General features: G+C 42.5%; 1 protein-coding gene across 1 annotated transcript in view; it reads left to right on the top strand.

The window, feature by feature from the left end:
- Positions 1 to 17589, top strand: part of LOC134460981 (signal transducer and activator of transcription 1-like) — a 31527-nt gene extending 13938 nt beyond the window's left edge. Inside the window, exons 12-24 of the mRNA XM_063213676.1 lie at positions 144 to 173; positions 295 to 385; positions 491 to 532; positions 791 to 877; positions 1202 to 1300; positions 2060 to 2195; positions 7965 to 8014; positions 9202 to 9290; positions 10047 to 10183; positions 11682 to 11870; positions 11963 to 12035; positions 13652 to 13748; positions 17507 to 17589. Coding sequence (XP_063069746.1) covers positions 144 to 173; positions 295 to 385; positions 491 to 532; positions 791 to 877; positions 1202 to 1300; positions 2060 to 2195; positions 7965 to 8014; positions 9202 to 9290; positions 10047 to 10183; positions 11682 to 11870; positions 11963 to 12035; positions 13652 to 13748; positions 17507 to 17524 — 1138 coding nt within the window. The 3' untranslated portion in view covers positions 17525 to 17589. The remainder of the gene's footprint in view (positions 1 to 143; positions 174 to 294; positions 386 to 490; positions 533 to 790; positions 878 to 1201; positions 1301 to 2059; positions 2196 to 7964; positions 8015 to 9201; positions 9291 to 10046; positions 10184 to 11681; positions 11871 to 11962; positions 12036 to 13651; positions 13749 to 17506) is intronic.
- The last annotated feature ends 1193 nt before the right edge of the window (positions 17590 to 18782 follow it).

Here is an 18782-nt window from a genome sequence, read left to right as displayed (position 1 = left end):
AATGAAATCAGAAAAAGACTTGTCAGTTTGTCCATTGTGGCTCCCAAGTGTTTCTTCATGGTGGCACTGTACTACATGAAGGTTGATTTGCAACTTGTCTGCCAACCAACTATTATTTGTATTTTTTCACTCTTTTTTATCAGAGATGTAGTTGAACGCAGCACAGTTAAAGGGTGAGTCTAACATTTTTTTCTCGATAATTAGATGAGCACTGCATCTGATGTACTGATGAACTGTATGTGTATGTGCCAAGCAGAAAATTGAGAAACACGCTTTTTTATTGCATATGTACAGGTTCCGTAAATTCAATATCTTGGGCACAAACACTAAAGTCATGAACATGGAGGAGTCCAACGGCAGCTTGGCAGCTGAATTCCGTCACCTGGTACAGACTTGTCTGATTGCACACACCTGTAACCTACACACTTTTCCCAGCGTCTCTTTTTAGAGCTATTCAATGACCTACCACCCTGTCTCTTTGCCCTGACAGCAACTCAGAGAGCTGAGGACAACAGGCAACAGATCAAATGAGGTATGTGCAATTCGTACCTCTTTTGACACTACTACTGTCTATGATAACATGAAGTATATTTTTTTCACAGTGCCTGCCCAGCATTTCAGGAATTGCTCTTGCGTATGTACGTATGCATGCAATGTAAATCCCAATTCTAACAGTTTTCTTTCTTTTCTTTCTTTCTTTCTTTCCTTCTTTCTTTCTTTCCTTCTTTCTTTCTTTCTTTCTTTCTTTCTTTCCTTCTTTCTTTCTTTCTTTCTTTCTTTTTCTTTCCAGGGCCCTCTTATTGTTGCAGAAGAGCTACATACAGTATGCTTTGAGACACAGCTCAACCAGCCAGGCCAAAACCCCATTGAACTCACTGTGAGTGCCGCTCACACAGTCACACACAAAATTACTCTCAGTTCAGAGATTTACTTACTGTATTTTTGTTTTGAATGAATAAAAAACAGCTCAGTGCTAGAACACATGTTCAATAGCACATAGCTTGAACTTTAATTGATTTCACTACATGTCGTCACCCTGAAGAAGATCTGACTTGATGTTTAATGCATCTCTTTATTAGTTTAGGAGGAACCGTCTTTATCTCAACTGTCTTCTTTAAGACTATTGTTTTCACATTAAACCAGGTAATGATCTCTTATCTAATGACTGTGCCCATTGCTCTGTTTTCTTTCCCATTTTCAGACCACATCCCTACCCATTGTGGTCATCTCAAACGTTGCTCAGATGTCCAGTGCCTGGGCCTCAATCCTGTGGTACAACATGCTGTCCAGCGAGCCCAAGGTAGAGCATGCCTGTGTGGGTCTGTTTTGACCTACACTGGCAGTCTATTAATTGTCTGTGCTTGCCAGTCTTTTTTTCATAGTGACTCTTTGCATCTATGTTTATGGCATCCTTTTTTTCCTAACCACATTTTGCTTTCACTTTTCTTCTCTCGCCTACTTGCACCTACGTGTCTGCCACTGTGTGTGTACTTTCACTCTCTCTCCTTGTCTCAATCTTGCCTTCGTTTATTTTTTTCTTATGACACTCGATGCTTGTGTATTTCCTCTCATTTTTGTCCCTTACTACTACCTTCTCTCACTGACACTTACAATGAATGTCCTTTAACATTTGTCTTCATATCCCACACAAATGTGTGCCTTTACTTCTGGGTACACCATCCTAGCTCCTGTTTTTGTCAATACAATTCAATTCAATAATGTTTCAATGGCATGATGAATGAGCATTTCTATTGCCAAACTAAGTTATGCGAACTAAGAGAAGTCTGAGGGATACAATGCACATGAATATGTACTCCAGCTGGCTAGCTGGCGTATGCCATATCTCTGTAAGGTTGGATATTGTACTTACTGCCAATTTGACATAGCAGTATCTCTAAAACGGGACACATTTGGACCATACGCTTTTGTCACAAGATTAAGGAGGTGTTATGAAGACTCAATTTCAACTAAATGTGTAGTTATTACACTTTGCCTTTTTTGTACGGCAGTATAGCTGGCTTATGCCATATCTCAGTAAGAATCCTGTGTCCCTTTGCAGAACTTGTCGTTTTTCCTGGATCCTCCTTCGGCCACGTGGGCTCAGCTCTCTGAGTTTCTCAGCTGGCAGTTCTCCTCCATCACCAAGCGTGGCCTCAACACCGAGCAGCTAAGCATGCTGGGAGATAAGCTCCTTGGTGAGTCATGTCCCATGCCCCCGATGATGGGGCAGCCCCTCTTTAAGGAGATGGGCTTCAGATCAGAGAGTTGCAGGTTCGAATCCCACACCTTTCACTCACTACCTCACTCCATGGCCTTTGAGGAAAGCACCTAACCCCATACTGCTCCAGGGACTGTAACCAATACCTTGTACTTGGCTGTAAGTGATTTTGTATTAAACTGTCAGCTAGCTGTAATGTAATGTAATTTAATGTCATGTTGGACCAACAGTCCCTCCAGGATTTCGCAAGGCTTTTTTGTGATTGTTGCGGCCAAAAATGCTGCATTTTTCGGGACCTTTTCCAAAAACTTCCAAAAGTGGCGGTGGTTTTTAGGATTTGTTGCATCAATATTGCATTTGTAAGTGACAATTGCTATAAATTTCTGCAATACTACCCTTGGTAATATTAATTGATATCAACATATATACACGCAGGATAAGTGTTACGCGCATGGTCATTGTGCAGACTGAGTTACTGAATTTACCAAATTAACAGATGGAACATTGAGTTGGTTATTAGTAGGCTATGAAGTGTAGTGTGCCGACCAACCTTTTCCCCTTGTCACTCAGCTACTGTAGTCCAGCATCTGAAAAAGGTTGCTTTGGGTGTATACACCCACCTGAAAACGATTCATTCAAAACCCACACAAAATACATAAATGTACTGACAAGATTTTAAATAATTCTATACTATCATGCAGAGGTGTGACCAAGTCACTAATGTGCAAGTCACAAGTAAGTCTCGAGTCTTTCCTCTCAAGTCCGAGTCAAGTCACAAGTCAAGACACATCTGACCAAGTCAAGTCCAAGTCCAAGTCATACCCTAGCCAAGTCAAGTCCAAGTCCAAGTCTCATTTTTTTTCAAGTCCTTAACAAGTCACAAAGGAATTTTCTATTTGCAATCACAATTTCGATCATAAATTAATTAGTATAATAATGAGACCTGAGTAAAAAGATGACAATTATTAAAACAGTTGCTGAGAAATCAGTCTAAACCAAACTACTGCTTGTGCTGTGTGCATGTAAAATTACATTTAATTTCACATTTTTTTCACATAAAAATACATTTCATGTGAATTTGTACTTAAACAAAGGAGCAACCATATGCCAAATATTTACTGTCCAGTGGGCAAATAGTCCTGTTTGCAAGAATGTGTGCGTATGTGTGTGTGTGTGTCCGTTCCATCATCTGATGGCATAAACCTATTCCACTACTCCACCCTGGTCTTGGTGGTGGGCCGGTCATATCTAGTCAAGGTTGTAAGTTATACAGACTCTAGCATCATAACGCTAAGGACAGGACTATGGTTAACTTTTTCACTAGGAGCACAGGCAGGGCCGCTGACAGCTTTGGCTGGAAGGTTTTGTCAAGACATTACACTACCGACCTGAAAACGCGGATTCACACTTTCAGCGTACTATGTTTGACTTACCCACAAAGGCCAAGGGTGAAAGTAGTAGCCTATTCATGTCTTACAGGTGCTACCCACCCTCCCCCCTCTCTTTACTGTAGTGTAACACTCGACTAATGTAAACATTTTAGTTTGGCTTTAAAAGACGCCATTTTCCCTAAGGTACCATATTAAGCTCACCATTCTCATCAAGATATGACATACAGCAGGGGTAATCAATTTTTTTTTTTTTAAATTGAGCCCAGTGTGTGTGTGTGCGTATGGGGGGTGGGGCTACACATGTGAGACAGGATGATCAGCAGGCAGCCCTGTCTCAGCTGGTCCATGATGTTCACTTCATCCCATTATCTGTGAACCAGAAGCTGAGCATTGACAGTGTCATAACTGTGAACCCACCAATGAGCACATGCATGGTGCAGCACTAGGCTATAGTCTGCTGTAGGCTACGTGCCAACAGTATTTAGCCTAGTAGACACTTGTCCATATGGGCTAAGAAATGAGGACAAAGTAGGCCTAGTTAGTTGGATTAAATTCCTGGTAAAGTAATGATGCATTTCCTGAATTTCCCCCTGGGGATCAATAAAGTTACTCTACTACTCTACTCTACTCTACTATTGTTGAAGCTGATATCGGCATTGTCGCTTTCCCCCTCACATTCTCGCCGCAATGGCCCATCACCAACCATTTTTACTGCGTCACAGTCCAAGTTAACTAGAACTTCGTTTGCACAGTCATTAATCCACGTCTTGTTAATTATATTAGGCTACTAGACTATTCGCCAGCACGCTGCCAATTAAACACGGCGTTAGCGCTGCAGAATGTCAGTTACGGCAACGAGGCAACCTTGTTCTGCGCTTCTACAGTGTAGGAAGAAGGAAGGTGTGTAATGCCCTATCCAACATTTCGCTCCCATTTTTCCCGAGCGAATATGCGCCTCGCGCCATGCTCTCGTCTCCCTGTTCTCCCCAATCGCCCTCTCCTCCCCCACAAAGGCACTTGTATGCTGTTCATGCCTCTTCAAAAAGATTAAGTTTACCGTCCAGGTCATAGATTGTAGCCAAACAAAGTTCTGCTTCTATGTTTCCTAATTTTTGTTAATTTGGAAAACAGGGTTACATCCCAGTTCTCCGGTGCTGGCGTCGTGTAGCTCTAATGTGTAATTTCCAAGCAGCGGTAATTGCGACTCCAAACTCCCCCAAAATACCAAACAAAGCATGTAGTTCGAACTGTGAGAAACACAAGATAAGGCGGTGTCGACACTACGAGATACAAGGTTCGCGCGCGCAAGGAGCGAGAGGGAACATGCTTTTTATCCACGGGAGCCGACCCATGCCCATGTCTTGCGCTGCTCAGCAGTAGCTTGCAACCTCTACCTCGCATTACATTTAAACTTCACGATAGGCTGCATTAAAGATTGCGTTTGAAATTATGTGGCTGACATGATAGTGTGTCAAGGCTGAGTTTTAAAACTTTCAAGGAACAGGTATGGCATTATCTTACCATTTGACACATGGGACACTGCTACTCTGATTTCAGCTGGCTGAGGCGGTATTCCAGGAATCAAAGATAGCCCTGATGTCCTTAGAAATGTTTCGATTCAAGTCATCGAACAACAAGCAGTGAGGTTCGGGCGCATATCTTGTTTATAGCCCTCAAGCGCAAGCTTCGCGGGAAGCAGTGTTGCTTGCACTTAGTTTCTTCAAAGTTTTTCCAATAGCCATGAAGTATTCCTCATCTCGCGCCTTGACCAATTATTTGACAATTTTGGTCGTTTGTCTTGTCTCTTTGCAAGACTGTCATGAATAGGCTATAGGCTAAATTATTTCCCTTTGGAACCATTCACCCAGCATCTAAAGTAGGCAACCGGTGGAGCTCTTTTGATGGATGCAAGACCAAGTGTTCTCTGCTCGCCTATTTTCGATTGCATGCTGGAAGACTAAGACATGTATAAACGTGTCTTTTTGTATTGATTCCAATAGGCCTACTCAACCGATGGTGGCTGGTAAATGCAAAGAATGTTACCGAGAGGTTACTCTTTCTAGACTGAGAAGCGCGAGCTTATGCATTTTCAACGCGTGGAGTTGTGGTCGTGAAATAGCCCTGGGATATCAAGCCATAGCCTACGGACACATCTTGGGTTGGGGGAAACGTAAAAGCTGGCCATATTCGTAAAGTTTACCTCGCCACATATCCATCATAACGTGGTTTTGTCCGCGATGGTGGAAATTATTCGCAAGGCTGCACTTCACATTGAAGTGACTGACTCGCAAGCATAGTGTGTGGGAGCGGAACATAGCCTACTGTAACAGCCTTCCGGGGCTGAAGGCAAGCGCATTCATAAAGGACAGGGAAAGCAAAACGGATAGGCGTACTCTTTTATAAAACAACAATAGATTAAGTCCTGTGGTTCGGTTATGTCAGCAGTGTGTGCTTTTTTATTTCAACTGCTTAAATAGCCTAATGTTCAACAATCAATGTCCATCACCATTTAGCTAAAATATTTAGACAGCTTGGTTCTCACTGAATTTCTGTCGTAAGCGAGGGGCGAGAGAGCGAGAGCTTCACGTGTGTAGCACATCACAGCGCCCCACCACACACACACTTCCTACAACATTGATAGAAAATATTTGTTGATCACAGTGCAAACTTCCATAGCCTACCCTATTAAGAATGCAAAATGAGTTGGGGCTGAGAGGGAGATAAATTAACTTCCGCGATGGTTTAAAATGTAAAATGTATGTTTGTTCTGGAGACTCGCAAATGGTGTTTCACTGTTGCCGCTGGTCGCCGCGTCCAGGCCAGCCGCGTCCAGCCGCATCTGGCCGCCAATGGCATAGCACCGCTTAGGACAATGACGTGATAGAGCTCTTCAGCGTTGACGTCAACTTGTATGCGGCGTTTGGACTACCGGTTCCCTGGCGATTTTTTACATTGCAAAACGCCATAGAGATTCAGGTTTGGCAAAAATATAAGTTGCACGGCAACAACGAACATTAGCGTGTCCCCGCATCCCTTTCTCATTAGTGGAACGGATCGTATCATCATGTTGGTGTATTCACATGTTAAATCATGACGATTATAATTCAATATTGCTAACCCCTTTCTGATCATTAAAACTTCCGAACTACATACTTTCCTTTGGTTGCCATGGGTACAACCTTCCGCACGTACATGCCGTTAGATACTGGCGCCGTTTTTGTAGTCGCCAAAAGCTTCCGGGTTTAGCATATGGACGCAACATCGTATTTATGTCGAAGTTTGACACAAAATGATCAACCATGTCATACCTACAGCCTATTTTTAACACCCTCGACAGTTTGCGGGGGTTCGCTAAGCGCGTGCTTGCACTCGGAGCTTATTTGAAATTTACCCCTATTCATTCTCAATGGAGGCCGGAAGCCGATAGGAACCAGGACGTCCTTAAATGCTAACATGAAAGACTACAATCTACTACATGCTTCCGCTTCCGCTGAAGAACTCTATTCAAACAAAGAATGTGGGCGGGCTGTTGCATTCTGAAAACAAGGGTTGGACTTGGACTTTTTTTTTAGACCCAACATGGCAAGTCACGCCAAGTCATTGAAAGTTACAACTGTCAAGTCCAAGTCGAGTCCCGAGTCAAAGGCGTGCAAGTCGAGTCGAGTCGCAAGTCCTTTCTGATCTTGAAATTTCAAGTCGCAAGTCTTCACACGCGCTGACTCGAGTCAGACTCGAGTCCAAGTCACTGGACTCGAGTCCACATATCTGCTATCATGTGAATACTAATGCATTAGTCATTAGTGATGGCTCTCTTGACTGCTTCCGAAACCTGTGGGCTGAGAAACGCACTTGAAAGATCCCTGACGATGTAAATGGTCAGGCAGGTGTCTCCCCAGGCCCTACAAAGAACTGCTTACCACAGCTTTCCCAGAACGAGGACATACCGTATCCGGGAAACAGTCACGCTAATATTTGAGCACGAGCAGGTTGGATTTCCCAAAAAGCTATTAGGTCACCAAAGAATACAAGATTTTTTCAGTATTATTTACTACATACAGTACACTAGAAGTAATAGCATACAGTAAGACTTCTCTTTTAATGAGTGAGGGAATCATTTTAAAAGGTGAAACCTACACACACACACACACACACACAAACGCGCGCACACAAACGCGCGCACACAAACGCGTGCGCACGCGCACACACGGACACGCACACACACACACACACACACAGCTAGGTAACATTTTGTAAGCATCCTTGTGTATTTCGCTTTAGTTATTGCACAGGGTGAATGGAACGTATAGGGGCCTGGGGCACTAACCATTCTCCTCCTCCTCCTTCTGAACACACAGGTCGGGCTGACCCAGAAGGTGTGGTGCCTTGGACAAAGTTCTGCAAGGTGGTAAGCTGACAATTTGAGATTAGTGTTGCCACACGTCCAGGGTTTTCCAGGATTGCCCTGGTTTGTTATGGTCTGTCCATGGTTGGTGATTAACTGTATTTGTAATTCACATTGCAGTAATTACAGTACACTTTGTCATTTTCTAACCGAAAATGGTCCCACGCCACACTTCGCCGAGACCTCTTCATGGTTAGGCAAAGCCCGCTCTATAGAAGCTTGCATGTAACAAACAAGTCAAGCCAGGGTACGGTGATGGTGAGATATTGCCCCCTGCTGCCCAAATTGTGTAGGTGTAACAGCGAAATGCATTGCATTGAGGACGTGCACTAATTACCTACATTCAAGTTTTTTTGTTTTTTGTTTAACGGTTCGTCGGCGAAAATTAATTTCTTCGACTAAATGTTTAATGATCAATCATCGGTTAATCGGTTAATTGTGCCCATCCCTAGTGCCTATGTTGACAATATTAACAAAGTGTTGATGAGGATAGGACCACTGTGACAATGTGACAATGACTTTTCAAGTGGTGTCAGACACATTGGAACATTGAATATGTCAATGCATTCAAAGCAGGTATAAGTTGCTACATCCAGTGCCATAGAAACATATACATACGTACGTAGATGCTGTTTTTTCCGCCTCAAACTGGTAGTCGTATAAACTTTACCTGCTTATCTGACATAACGGTGAAAAGGGCTAATGTACTGTATATGTGTAGAAGATAGGCAGCAGTACTGACTCGCTGGGTACAGTGCCATTGTTGTCAAAATCAAAACGCTTTGAAGGTCGGAATTGTCACCGTGGCAACTGAACAGTTCTGCCAGCAAAGGCGGTGGTTCTGCTTTTGGTGACCAGTGACCGAAGGAAGGTTTCACTTCTCTTCTGTCTGCTACAGAAAAAAGTGAAATTCATTACAAAAGAGAGGAACAGTAATACTGCCCATTTCTAAGCCCTCTTTGTGCATATGTTGTAATCGTAAATGTTTGGGAGTCGAATACAAATTGAAACTAAGTAGGATAATGGCCATTTAAATCTGCCACTAGCCAAAATATGGAAGTGAAACTTTGGACACATACGTAATGATTACTGTTCAGTGGCTGCTAGTAAATGATGCCATATATATTTTTCAGTGGTTTGATATTTCCCTCCCTTGGTATGTAATATGCTTTTACTGTTATTGTGTCCAGGCAGGTGACAAAGGGGTCTTGTTCTGGACATGGTTGGACTCCATTTTGGACCTCATCAAACGCCACTTGCTCAGCCTGTGGAATGATGGGTAATAACATCTATCAATGCATCTGTCTTATGATACCATATCTCGTATCATATCATCAACTGGTCCTCTGCCAAACTGAGGAAACAAAAGAAAGCTAGTCAGCCCTGTCTGTAAATACAGATCAACCAATAAGTGTACTGTATAGCAATGGAATGGAACAGCATATATTACACCCTTTATTTCAGATATGTACACTCATCTCATTTGTATAAGATATACGTATTATAATTCAAGTTTTTTTGTGAATTATGTCTTTTTTACCTTGAAAATAAATACATACTAGGTCTGAGAAGCTGTAGCTTAATTGTGTGTGTGTGTGTGTGTGTGTGTGTGTGTGTGTGTGTGTGTGTGTGTGTGTGTGTGTGTGTGTGTGTGTGTGTGTGTGTGTGTGTGTGTGTGTGTGTGTGTGTGTGCATACGTGTGTGTGTGTGTGTGCGTGCGTGCGTGTGTGTGTGCATAGGTGTGTGTGTGTGTGTGTGTGTGTGTGGGTGTGGGTGTGTGCGTGCGTGCGTGCATACTGTACATGTGTGTGTGTGTGTGTGTGTGTGTGTGTGTGTGTGTGTGTGTGTGTGTGTGTGTGTGTGTGTGTGTGTGTGTGTGTGTGTGTGTGTGTGTACGTCTGTGCGTACGTGTGTGTGTACGTGTGTGCGTGCGCACGTGTGTGCGTGTGTGTGTGTGTGTGTGTGTGTGTGTGTGTGTGTGTGTGTGTGTGTGTGTGTGTGTGTGTGTGTGTGTGTGTGTTCTCCCCTTGCCCAGGTGCATCATGGGGTTTGTGAGTAAGGAGCGTGAGAAGCAGCTGCTGAATGACAAGTGTCCTGGAACCTTCCTGCTGCGCTTCAGTGAGAGCAGCAAAGATGGCGCCATCACATTCACTTGGGTGGAACAGACAATCGGTGAGATGTGTCTGTGTGTGCGTGTGTGCATGTGTGTCAGGGTCATACAAAATTCTGAATTGAATTGGCAATAGCCCAAAAATTCTGATTTTCAAGATGAATTTGAATTTAACTTTCAAACAGTAGGAGGATTAAGGAGTATTAAGTATTTCATACATGTCAGAATGCCGTGCCTATCTTTACAATGCAATATTATTATTTGGAAGAAAACACAAAGCATCACAATCTCATCATGTGAACCCAGGACAACTGGTGCCTTCTTGGCAGCATCCAGAACTGGTGTGTGAATGTGGGAATGTATTTTTGTGTACATTTTGTCTATTTTTGTCATTGGCCAGACAGAACTAGTGTGTTCAGCTTAAACACACCCCTTCACAGTATTGGAAACTGGTTCCCATCTGGGTGAAAATCTGACATTTAAGAACCATCCCTTGCCAGTCTGACTTGGCTTGTAGCATCGCACTATGGGCAAGCCCGGGCTAGATTCTTTGTAGCCAGGCAAGCTAAACAATAACCTGACAGGTTTAGTCAGGTACTCTACGGTACAGAAAGCTCAGGGCTGTGGATAGGACCAAACCATTGTCATTCAAACTATCTCTGCACTCAAATGACCAATCAGGAGAACAGGGACGAACCTGTTGCAAGTACAACTAACGCGACCCGATGAACATGGCTGGACTGGTTTGTTTGGGTTTTTTTTTACTTAGAGATCAGCCCTCAGTTTAGATGAGGCATCCCATTGGTCCATCTTTAACATAGGCCGTGGACTAAGCCAACCATGACATGGTAGAAAAGCAGGGAGGGCATTGTGATAGGCTGGCCTATGCCAAAAATGCTGGGGTTGGTTTTTTCGATTTCAGTCCAGTCCTGCCAATAAGTCAAACATCTCACATTGTGATTGCCGTTGTTTTGTGTCTGGCTCCAGTGGTAGCCTAGTAAATAAGATCACTACAACAGGCATCACCACCTTGGGACCACCAATCCCATCTTGGTGGCGACAGCTATGGCTAACAATAATCACTCATTTGATTAGTCATAGCATTGGACAAGTTAGTGCAGAGGCAATTTGAACCATAGAGACAACAGTTTGGTCCCCTCCACAGCCCTTAGCTATCTGAACCAAGTGATTGCAGACTAAAGAATAATACTATTTTAGTCTGACAGAGTGCTAGAACAACTCACCAGGCAAAAATACTTTCTGCTCCTTGCCGGGTTTTCTAGGCTAGGTTCATTTAGCTGTCTGTTGAAAATGATTGTCAGTTATGGGCGGTGGTTGGATGTCAAGCTTGTAGCCCAAAGGTTGCCAGTTCGATTCCCGACCCTCCAGGTTGGTGGGGAGATCAACCAGTGCCCATCCTCCTCCATGACTGAGGTACTGAGCATCGTACCGTCCCTGTTCCCTTGAGGCATACATGAAATTTTGTTGTGTGCAGTGAGCACTGTGTGCTGTGGGGAGTTTTCCAGGTGGGCTTTAACTTCATTGGGATGTCTATAATAGATGGCCCCAAGGTCCGCGCCGTGGAGCCCTACACGAGGAGGGAGCTGATGGCCATTTCTTTCCCCGACATTCTGCGCAACTACAAAGTCATGGCCAAGGACAACCTGCCAGTAGACCCTCTGTCCTTCCTCTACCCTGACACTCCCAAGGACAACGCCTTAGGACGCTACTACAGCCGTCCTCCAGAGGGTACGGGACTTCAGAAAAACTTTACACACACACAAACTTACTTAAATAGCAATGATGAGTGAAACTTAAATGCAAAAAATTTACTCCTGCAGAGGAAGAGTCAGAAGCAATGGATGTGGAGAATCCAAAACCTTATTTGTCCAGAGACATGATTTCTGTTACTGTGTAAGTATTCGTGTATGTGTGTGTGTGTGTGTGTGTGTGTGTGTGTGTGTGTGTGTGTGTGTGTGTGTGTGTGTGTGTGTGTGTGTGTGTGTGTGTGTGTGTGTGTGTGTGTGTGTGTGTGTGTGTGTGTGTGTGTGTGTGGGTGTGTGTATGCGTGTGTGTGTGAGAGAGAGCGAGAGAGAGAGAGAGAGAGAGAGAGAGACAGCGAGAGAGAGAGAGAGAGAGAGAGAGAGGATGAGAGAGAGAGAGAGAGAGAGAGAGAGAGAGAGAGAGAGAGAGAGAGAGAGAGAGAGAGAGAGAGAGAGAGAGAGAGAGAGAGAGAGAGAGAGAGAGAGAGGAGTGTGCGGCTGTGTATTTGCAGTATGCTTGGGCAAAATGGTTTGTTCAGACACTACTTAAGAGGACTTCCCATCCGCCGGTTATTTGTTTAAATCAAAATGTCTATTTAGTGTTTTTTCATACTTAAAAAAAAACCTTCTCCCCCCTGACGGTATGTATGCGCAGTGGTGTGTGGGTGGGTGTGTGTGTGTGTAATAACATTAATATCATAGCTGGTAATTGTACAGTAGCACAGTATTGTAAACATGTACAAAATACAAATACATGTATATAATGAATGATCATATTTGCTCGACCATGTTCTCTCTCTGGAGAGTAAGGCCCGCAGTATGCCTGCTGTAGGCTATGCGTGCGTGGGCACGATTCGTGCATGAGCGCGTTATCTTGCGCAGCTCATGTCAATTTTACCGCGCGTTAGATACTGCAACCAAACAAGTGAGTTAGGTGTGATATCTTCAAACTCGCTGGGGGCGATCATAAGAAAGACTGCACAGTTCCATACGAGTGCTTCTGGAGAAAACGACGATGGCGACAACTTTTCAGGACCCTCTCGAGCTTGTCTGAAATTACAAACATTCGATTTGCGATCATACTTCCCCGCTGTACTTTGACAAAGGAGCGTGCAAATGTAGAAGTAGCAGTATCGTCTCCTTGCCCGGGGAGTCCTAAGTTTGTTTTCTTTACAGTCTGTGTTCCCAATTACCGGATTGCAACGCTGTTTTCTCTGCCCCCTGGATGCCACCGCCAGTATTTTGCGTGTTTGTCTACTGCTTTTAAAGCAAGCATGTGCAGTGGGTTGCTTGGGGTGACACGCATAATTTGTGACTAGCAGCAAGCGTACCCAGGGGTTAAATCATTGACCCAGATTGGTTGCGATTAGGAAAGGCTCAGAACAGAAAATGCAATGTTGCTTTGCTTTTTTTGTACTATGAAAAGTTTGGCATTAATGTCTCGTGAAACAATCATAAATGCTTCATGCAAAGTTTGTAACAACTGCAAGCAATATGTTATGCAGTCATAAGTCAAGTTAAGTCTTGCCAAATCTGTGGTTGAATGCATGTACAGTATGCATGGTCACGGTAAAACCAAAGACACTATTGTGTGTACGTATTTTATGTATGTATGTATGTATGTTTGTATGTACAGTATGTACAGTACGTATGCATGTAAGGATGTATGTATGTATTGTATGTATTTACTGTATGTATGATGTATGAATGTATTGTATTATTGTTGTTGTTGCCGCTGTTATTATACTCCTCTCTGGCTCTCTGTAGGGGAGAGCCGAGGCTGCGAGACACCGTCAGTTTGCCCATGAGCCCAGATGAGTACCGGGAGATTGCTAATTTGGTCCCTCCAGACATCGACAGCCTGGTAGGTGCCCCTAAACGCCTTCACTAACTGGGGTGGACATAAAAACTGAATAACTTAATATGCCTGCCTTCATCTGAATGTGCTTTTTTTACCTGAACTTCATGCATCTGCAGACGTACAAGGTCAATGGAGATACCAGTATACCAGTGTTGGGAAAATAACTTGTTCCCCCTTTAGTCTTGAGTTGCCTTGTTTAAACAACAGTCGAAATATTAACCCATTGATGCCTGAGGCACCTGCAGAAAAGGGTGCTGAATGCCTGAGCCCCTTTTAAGAAAAGCTGCCCTCAGACTATAAAAACTTAAATATCTCAGCTTCTGCCCAGGTGAAAAACCCATATACTTAAAGTGTACTTTTTTTGACCGTACTTAGTACAAAGTGTACTATTTTCGGCGATTTAAAGTGCGCTTCATTGCACTATTAGTGCGCTGAAGCACTACTAAAGCAGTACTTCAGCACACTTGCAGCACACTGAGGATGCTAAATTGGCACCGCTTTTGGACAACTTTAAGTGCACTACAAGCATACTTTTGAAAGTATGCTCCAAACACGCTTTTCATGCATGCGTATGGCATTAATAGTGTGCTTGAGTACACTTCTGTAACATTTTATTGTTACTAGAAGTACAATAAAAGTATATTAACGTCATGCTTCTTTGGACTACAGTGGAACATTTTAAGTCTGTAAAAAGTATATCATATTAAGTATTGTAAATATATAACAGGTATGCTTGAAGTATATTTACAGTACACTCCCAAGTACAACGCATAATATAAATGTAATACTACAATCCATGCTGGTCCTCAGAGCTTGTACATTACACACAGCCACATGTCACAGTAGTGATACAGTATGCATGTCTAGCACGGCTGATATTTACAATCATTGCATTGTTACAGAGATTTCAGATACACATTTGACTTTATTTAATTCTTGTTCCACCTTCCTGCAGTTGATAATTTGAATTGATCACTAATGATGACCCCTCATTCTTTGTTTGAACAACTAGTTCCAACTTACCTCTCGCCATGATAACATGGGACGAGTGAGCCTATATATACCAGAACATATACGTGACCATCATAATGACGGTGGGAACATGGCCATTTTTTGTGTACCACTTTAAAATATTAAAACTCCTACAATAAACGCAGACTATAACAATGAGTAATATTTCATGCAAACCAAAGATATTCCTTAGAGGTAAATGGCTTTCTGTTTGAGAAATTTAGCTCCAAGAAGTGCATTGGATGATGGTACATGCATGATGGTGCATGATGGGTAAATGAACTTTGTGTAAGCACACTTTGAATATATTTGGGTGAAGTACAATCATGGTGCACTTAGAAAAAGTGTACTTGCAATATGTTAAAGCGATTTACTTTAAAGCGCACTATAGAAAATCGCACTTCGAAGACATTTGGGTGAAGTGTAATCATATTGCACTTTAAAAAAGTACAATTGCAATATGTTATTAAAAAATACACTTTCAGTAAGTTCACTATTAGAACACTATTAGTATATTCCTCTAAATACACTTTAGCCAAACATCTTCGAAGTACACTTGAAGTATGGTTCGCTAAGTGTACTTTCTTTGAGAGCAACTTAATTACATCTAATTTTAAGTACACTTTAAATAAGCATATTGTAAACATACTTTTTCTTAGCACAAAAAGCACGAGTGCACTTTTAACATGCTAAGTACACTTCAGTCATGCTTTTATTGTACTAAATTGAACCACTTTTTCACCTGGGTGAAGCACATAAAAATATACACCAAGTTGCATTTACGTAAACGCTAAGACCCTCATCTTTCATTAGAATGTGTTCATTCATCTCAAACAAACAGAGATTTTTAATAAAGTTGTCTCAAATCTCATGAGCCTGAATGTTGCATAATGCAGCTCCAGGCGCCATGTGGCCAATGTTGCGCAACACAACATCAGGCATCAATGGGTTAATATGAATATGAAAAGGTGCTACTAGCTTCGTCAATGGTTAAAAACACACCTAAGGCATACATTAGGAGTTGCCCCATAAGTCAATCTTAGATATGATAATAGAATTTCAGAATTACACATTCAGCAAGGTTGTCTGTCATCTTGGGATTTAGTACTGTAGTACGGCATACAGATCCTAAGACAGTTTATATATTCCTAGCACAGAAGGGTTTACATGATGAAGGAAAGTGCATGGCAAGCAAAATACTGTACAGTATATTCATTTTCCACTCTTATTTCCTCAAAATACATTTCAATCAATCAATCAAAATGCATTTATATAGCACAATATTCCAACTGTACAGTTGACTCAAAGTGCTTTCAAAAAACACATACACACAAACACATTCCCACATTCCAACACCAACGCTAAAGGCTGCCAAGAAGGCGCCAAAATGTCCTGGGTTCACACAAAATGCTTACACACAGACGCACGCACGCGCGCGCACACACACACACACACACACACACACACACACACACACACACACACACACACACACACACACACACACACAGAAATATTCCTAAATGACATTTGTTAGTAAGCGTCAGCGATCATACATTTAAGAGAGCCATTTTCACAACACCAGAACTAGACCTACTAGCGCTGGAAGACTGTGTAGTTCTTCTAGCAGGTCACTTATTGACAACCCCCAAAAATAAATAGGCATGGACAGTCAGTCTTTATTCTGTGAATAAGTGCTTTGTCCATGTTGATTCAGAGAAGCACAGCGTGGGTGTATGTCAAGAGACCAGTTTTACTAGTGTCATCACTGCAACATATCTCTCTCTCTGTCTCTCTCTCTCTCTCTCTCTCTCTCTCTCTCTCTCTCTCTCTCTCTCTCTCTCTCTCTCTCTCTCTCTCTCTCTCTCTCTCTCTCTCTCTCTCTCTCTCTCTCTCTCTAACCACTCCACACAACACTGCATTGTCCATCTATTGCTCAGTCTATCTGACCACAGATACAATTTGTATTATTTGAACATTTGTTATTGTAAAATAACATGTTGTAAGAAATGTATTGCAAGTTACACCAACACAAAAAAGATAAATTAGGTTGGTTTTAAGTGGATGATATTTCCAAACACGCCATCTTGCCTTTGCCTATCAATATGGGCACACTGCACTGGTTTTACAACACACTTTTAACATACAGAAAGTGAACCAATACATTCCCTAGTTGTCCAGACCAGACTACTAGTTCCCAAACTACCAACCTACATTCCTTACTATTACAATGTGATTTACTTTTAGGTCAACCAGATTGTGTTTAAATATGCTACAGAGATCAAATTGATTTGTGGGTGCTGCGGAGCAGTTTGTGTGTGTGTGTGTGTGTGTGTGTGTGTGTGTTTGTGTGTGTGCGTGCGTGTGTGCGTGCGTGTGTGCGTGCGTGTTCGGCATCCCTAGAGCCACTTCAAAACATTGCAGACAGACAGATTGGGTCAATGCAATGGCAGGTAAAAGAAAGAACGACAATAGCTACGTTTGCATGTAGTTTTTAATTCCGAATGAATAATTCCGAATTAAATAGTTCCGTCGTTTACTTTGATCTTTCATTTCTTTCCAAATTGTGAAGTGTTTACATGACGTTTTCAAAGAATTAAGCTTCATTCAGAATTAAAGTGAGCTTTAATTAAATGTCTCATGTAAACGTAGCCAATGACTTGACTGTAGTTATGGTGTCATTGTAACAAAGGTCCAGATGGCTAAATTCAGCAAAAGTGAAATGTGTTCTTCCTGTTCTCTCTTCTCAGATGAGTGACTTTTCCTAGTAAACCCATTTCCTGTCAGTGGAGAAGAAACACACACACACACAGACACACACGCACGCACGCACGCACGCACACACACACACACACACACACACACACACACACACACACACACACACACACACACACACACACACACACACACACACACACACACAGTCACCAGTCAACAGTCACCCGGATCATAATGGTACAACTAATGTGGATGTGTGAATGTATGGTGTTTCTGATAACCACTGCATTTTATTAATGATGTGATGCATATGATAATATCAAGTGATACAGTTTAATTGTATTTTATTGGTTGTATTTGTTGGATTTTTACTCTTGCTTTTGTTACCCCTCTCCCCCACATCATGATGATAGCTTTGCTTTATTTAATTTTGTTCATTTGAATAAATATAATGTATCTATGTAATACACAACATGTGTCTTTTTGTGTCTTTTGTTCACCCCCCTCGGGGATCGAACGTGCGATCTCGTCAACTACAACGGTCCGGCAATGGGAGACACAGTACGATACCGCTGCCGCTACAACGGCACGAGACTGTATGAAGCTATCGGAGGGAGGTTTACCAACGTTCCACGCCAACTCTGTGCTAGTTAGCCTCCGTTACACTCTCCCCCTTAAACCTCACTCCCATCCCGGGTCAGCGGCACCACTGTGACGGAGGTCATCTTGCACCTGTTCACCCCCCTCGGGGATCGAACGTGCGATCTCGTCAACTACAACGGTCCGGCAATGGGAGACACAGTACGATACCGCTGGGCCAAGAGACTAGTCTCTCGGCCCAACGGCACGAGACTGTATGAAGCTATCGGAGGGAGGTTTACCAACATTCCACGCCAACTCTGTGTTAGTTAGCCTCCGTTACACTTTACACAACATGTGTTATAGGTCTCTCTTCGACATTACTGTAAGAGGCACACACAATTAAGGGACATGGCTGTCATCAGACCAGACCAATGTTCATGACAGAAAGATTAAATTATTGAACGGACAGCACACATTTTTGAATATGCTGACCTACTATAATTGTATATAATAGTGAGCTTCTAAATTCTAGTTCAAAAGTAATTATTGTGATTTTTCATAATTTGACTAGATGTTTTTTACTCTTTACTTTTTACTAAGCTTGCTAAGATTTTCTTTTTGCTGTGTATGTGGAATCTTAAGATCTTAGGTAGGTATGTGACTGGCATGTTGCTGTGTTGTCTGCCTCCAAGCCTGATGGCAAATGTCACTCACAGCATCCTC

This window comes from Engraulis encrasicolus, chromosome 13, assembly GCF_034702125.1.
Source record: "Engraulis encrasicolus isolate BLACKSEA-1 chromosome 13, IST_EnEncr_1.0, whole genome shotgun sequence".
In the NCBI taxonomy this organism is placed as follows: Eukaryota; Metazoa; Chordata; class Actinopteri; order Clupeiformes; family Engraulidae; genus Engraulis; species Engraulis encrasicolus.
The sequence above is the reverse complement of the archived record's forward strand: the minus strand, read 5'-3'. Positions and strand labels throughout refer to the sequence as shown.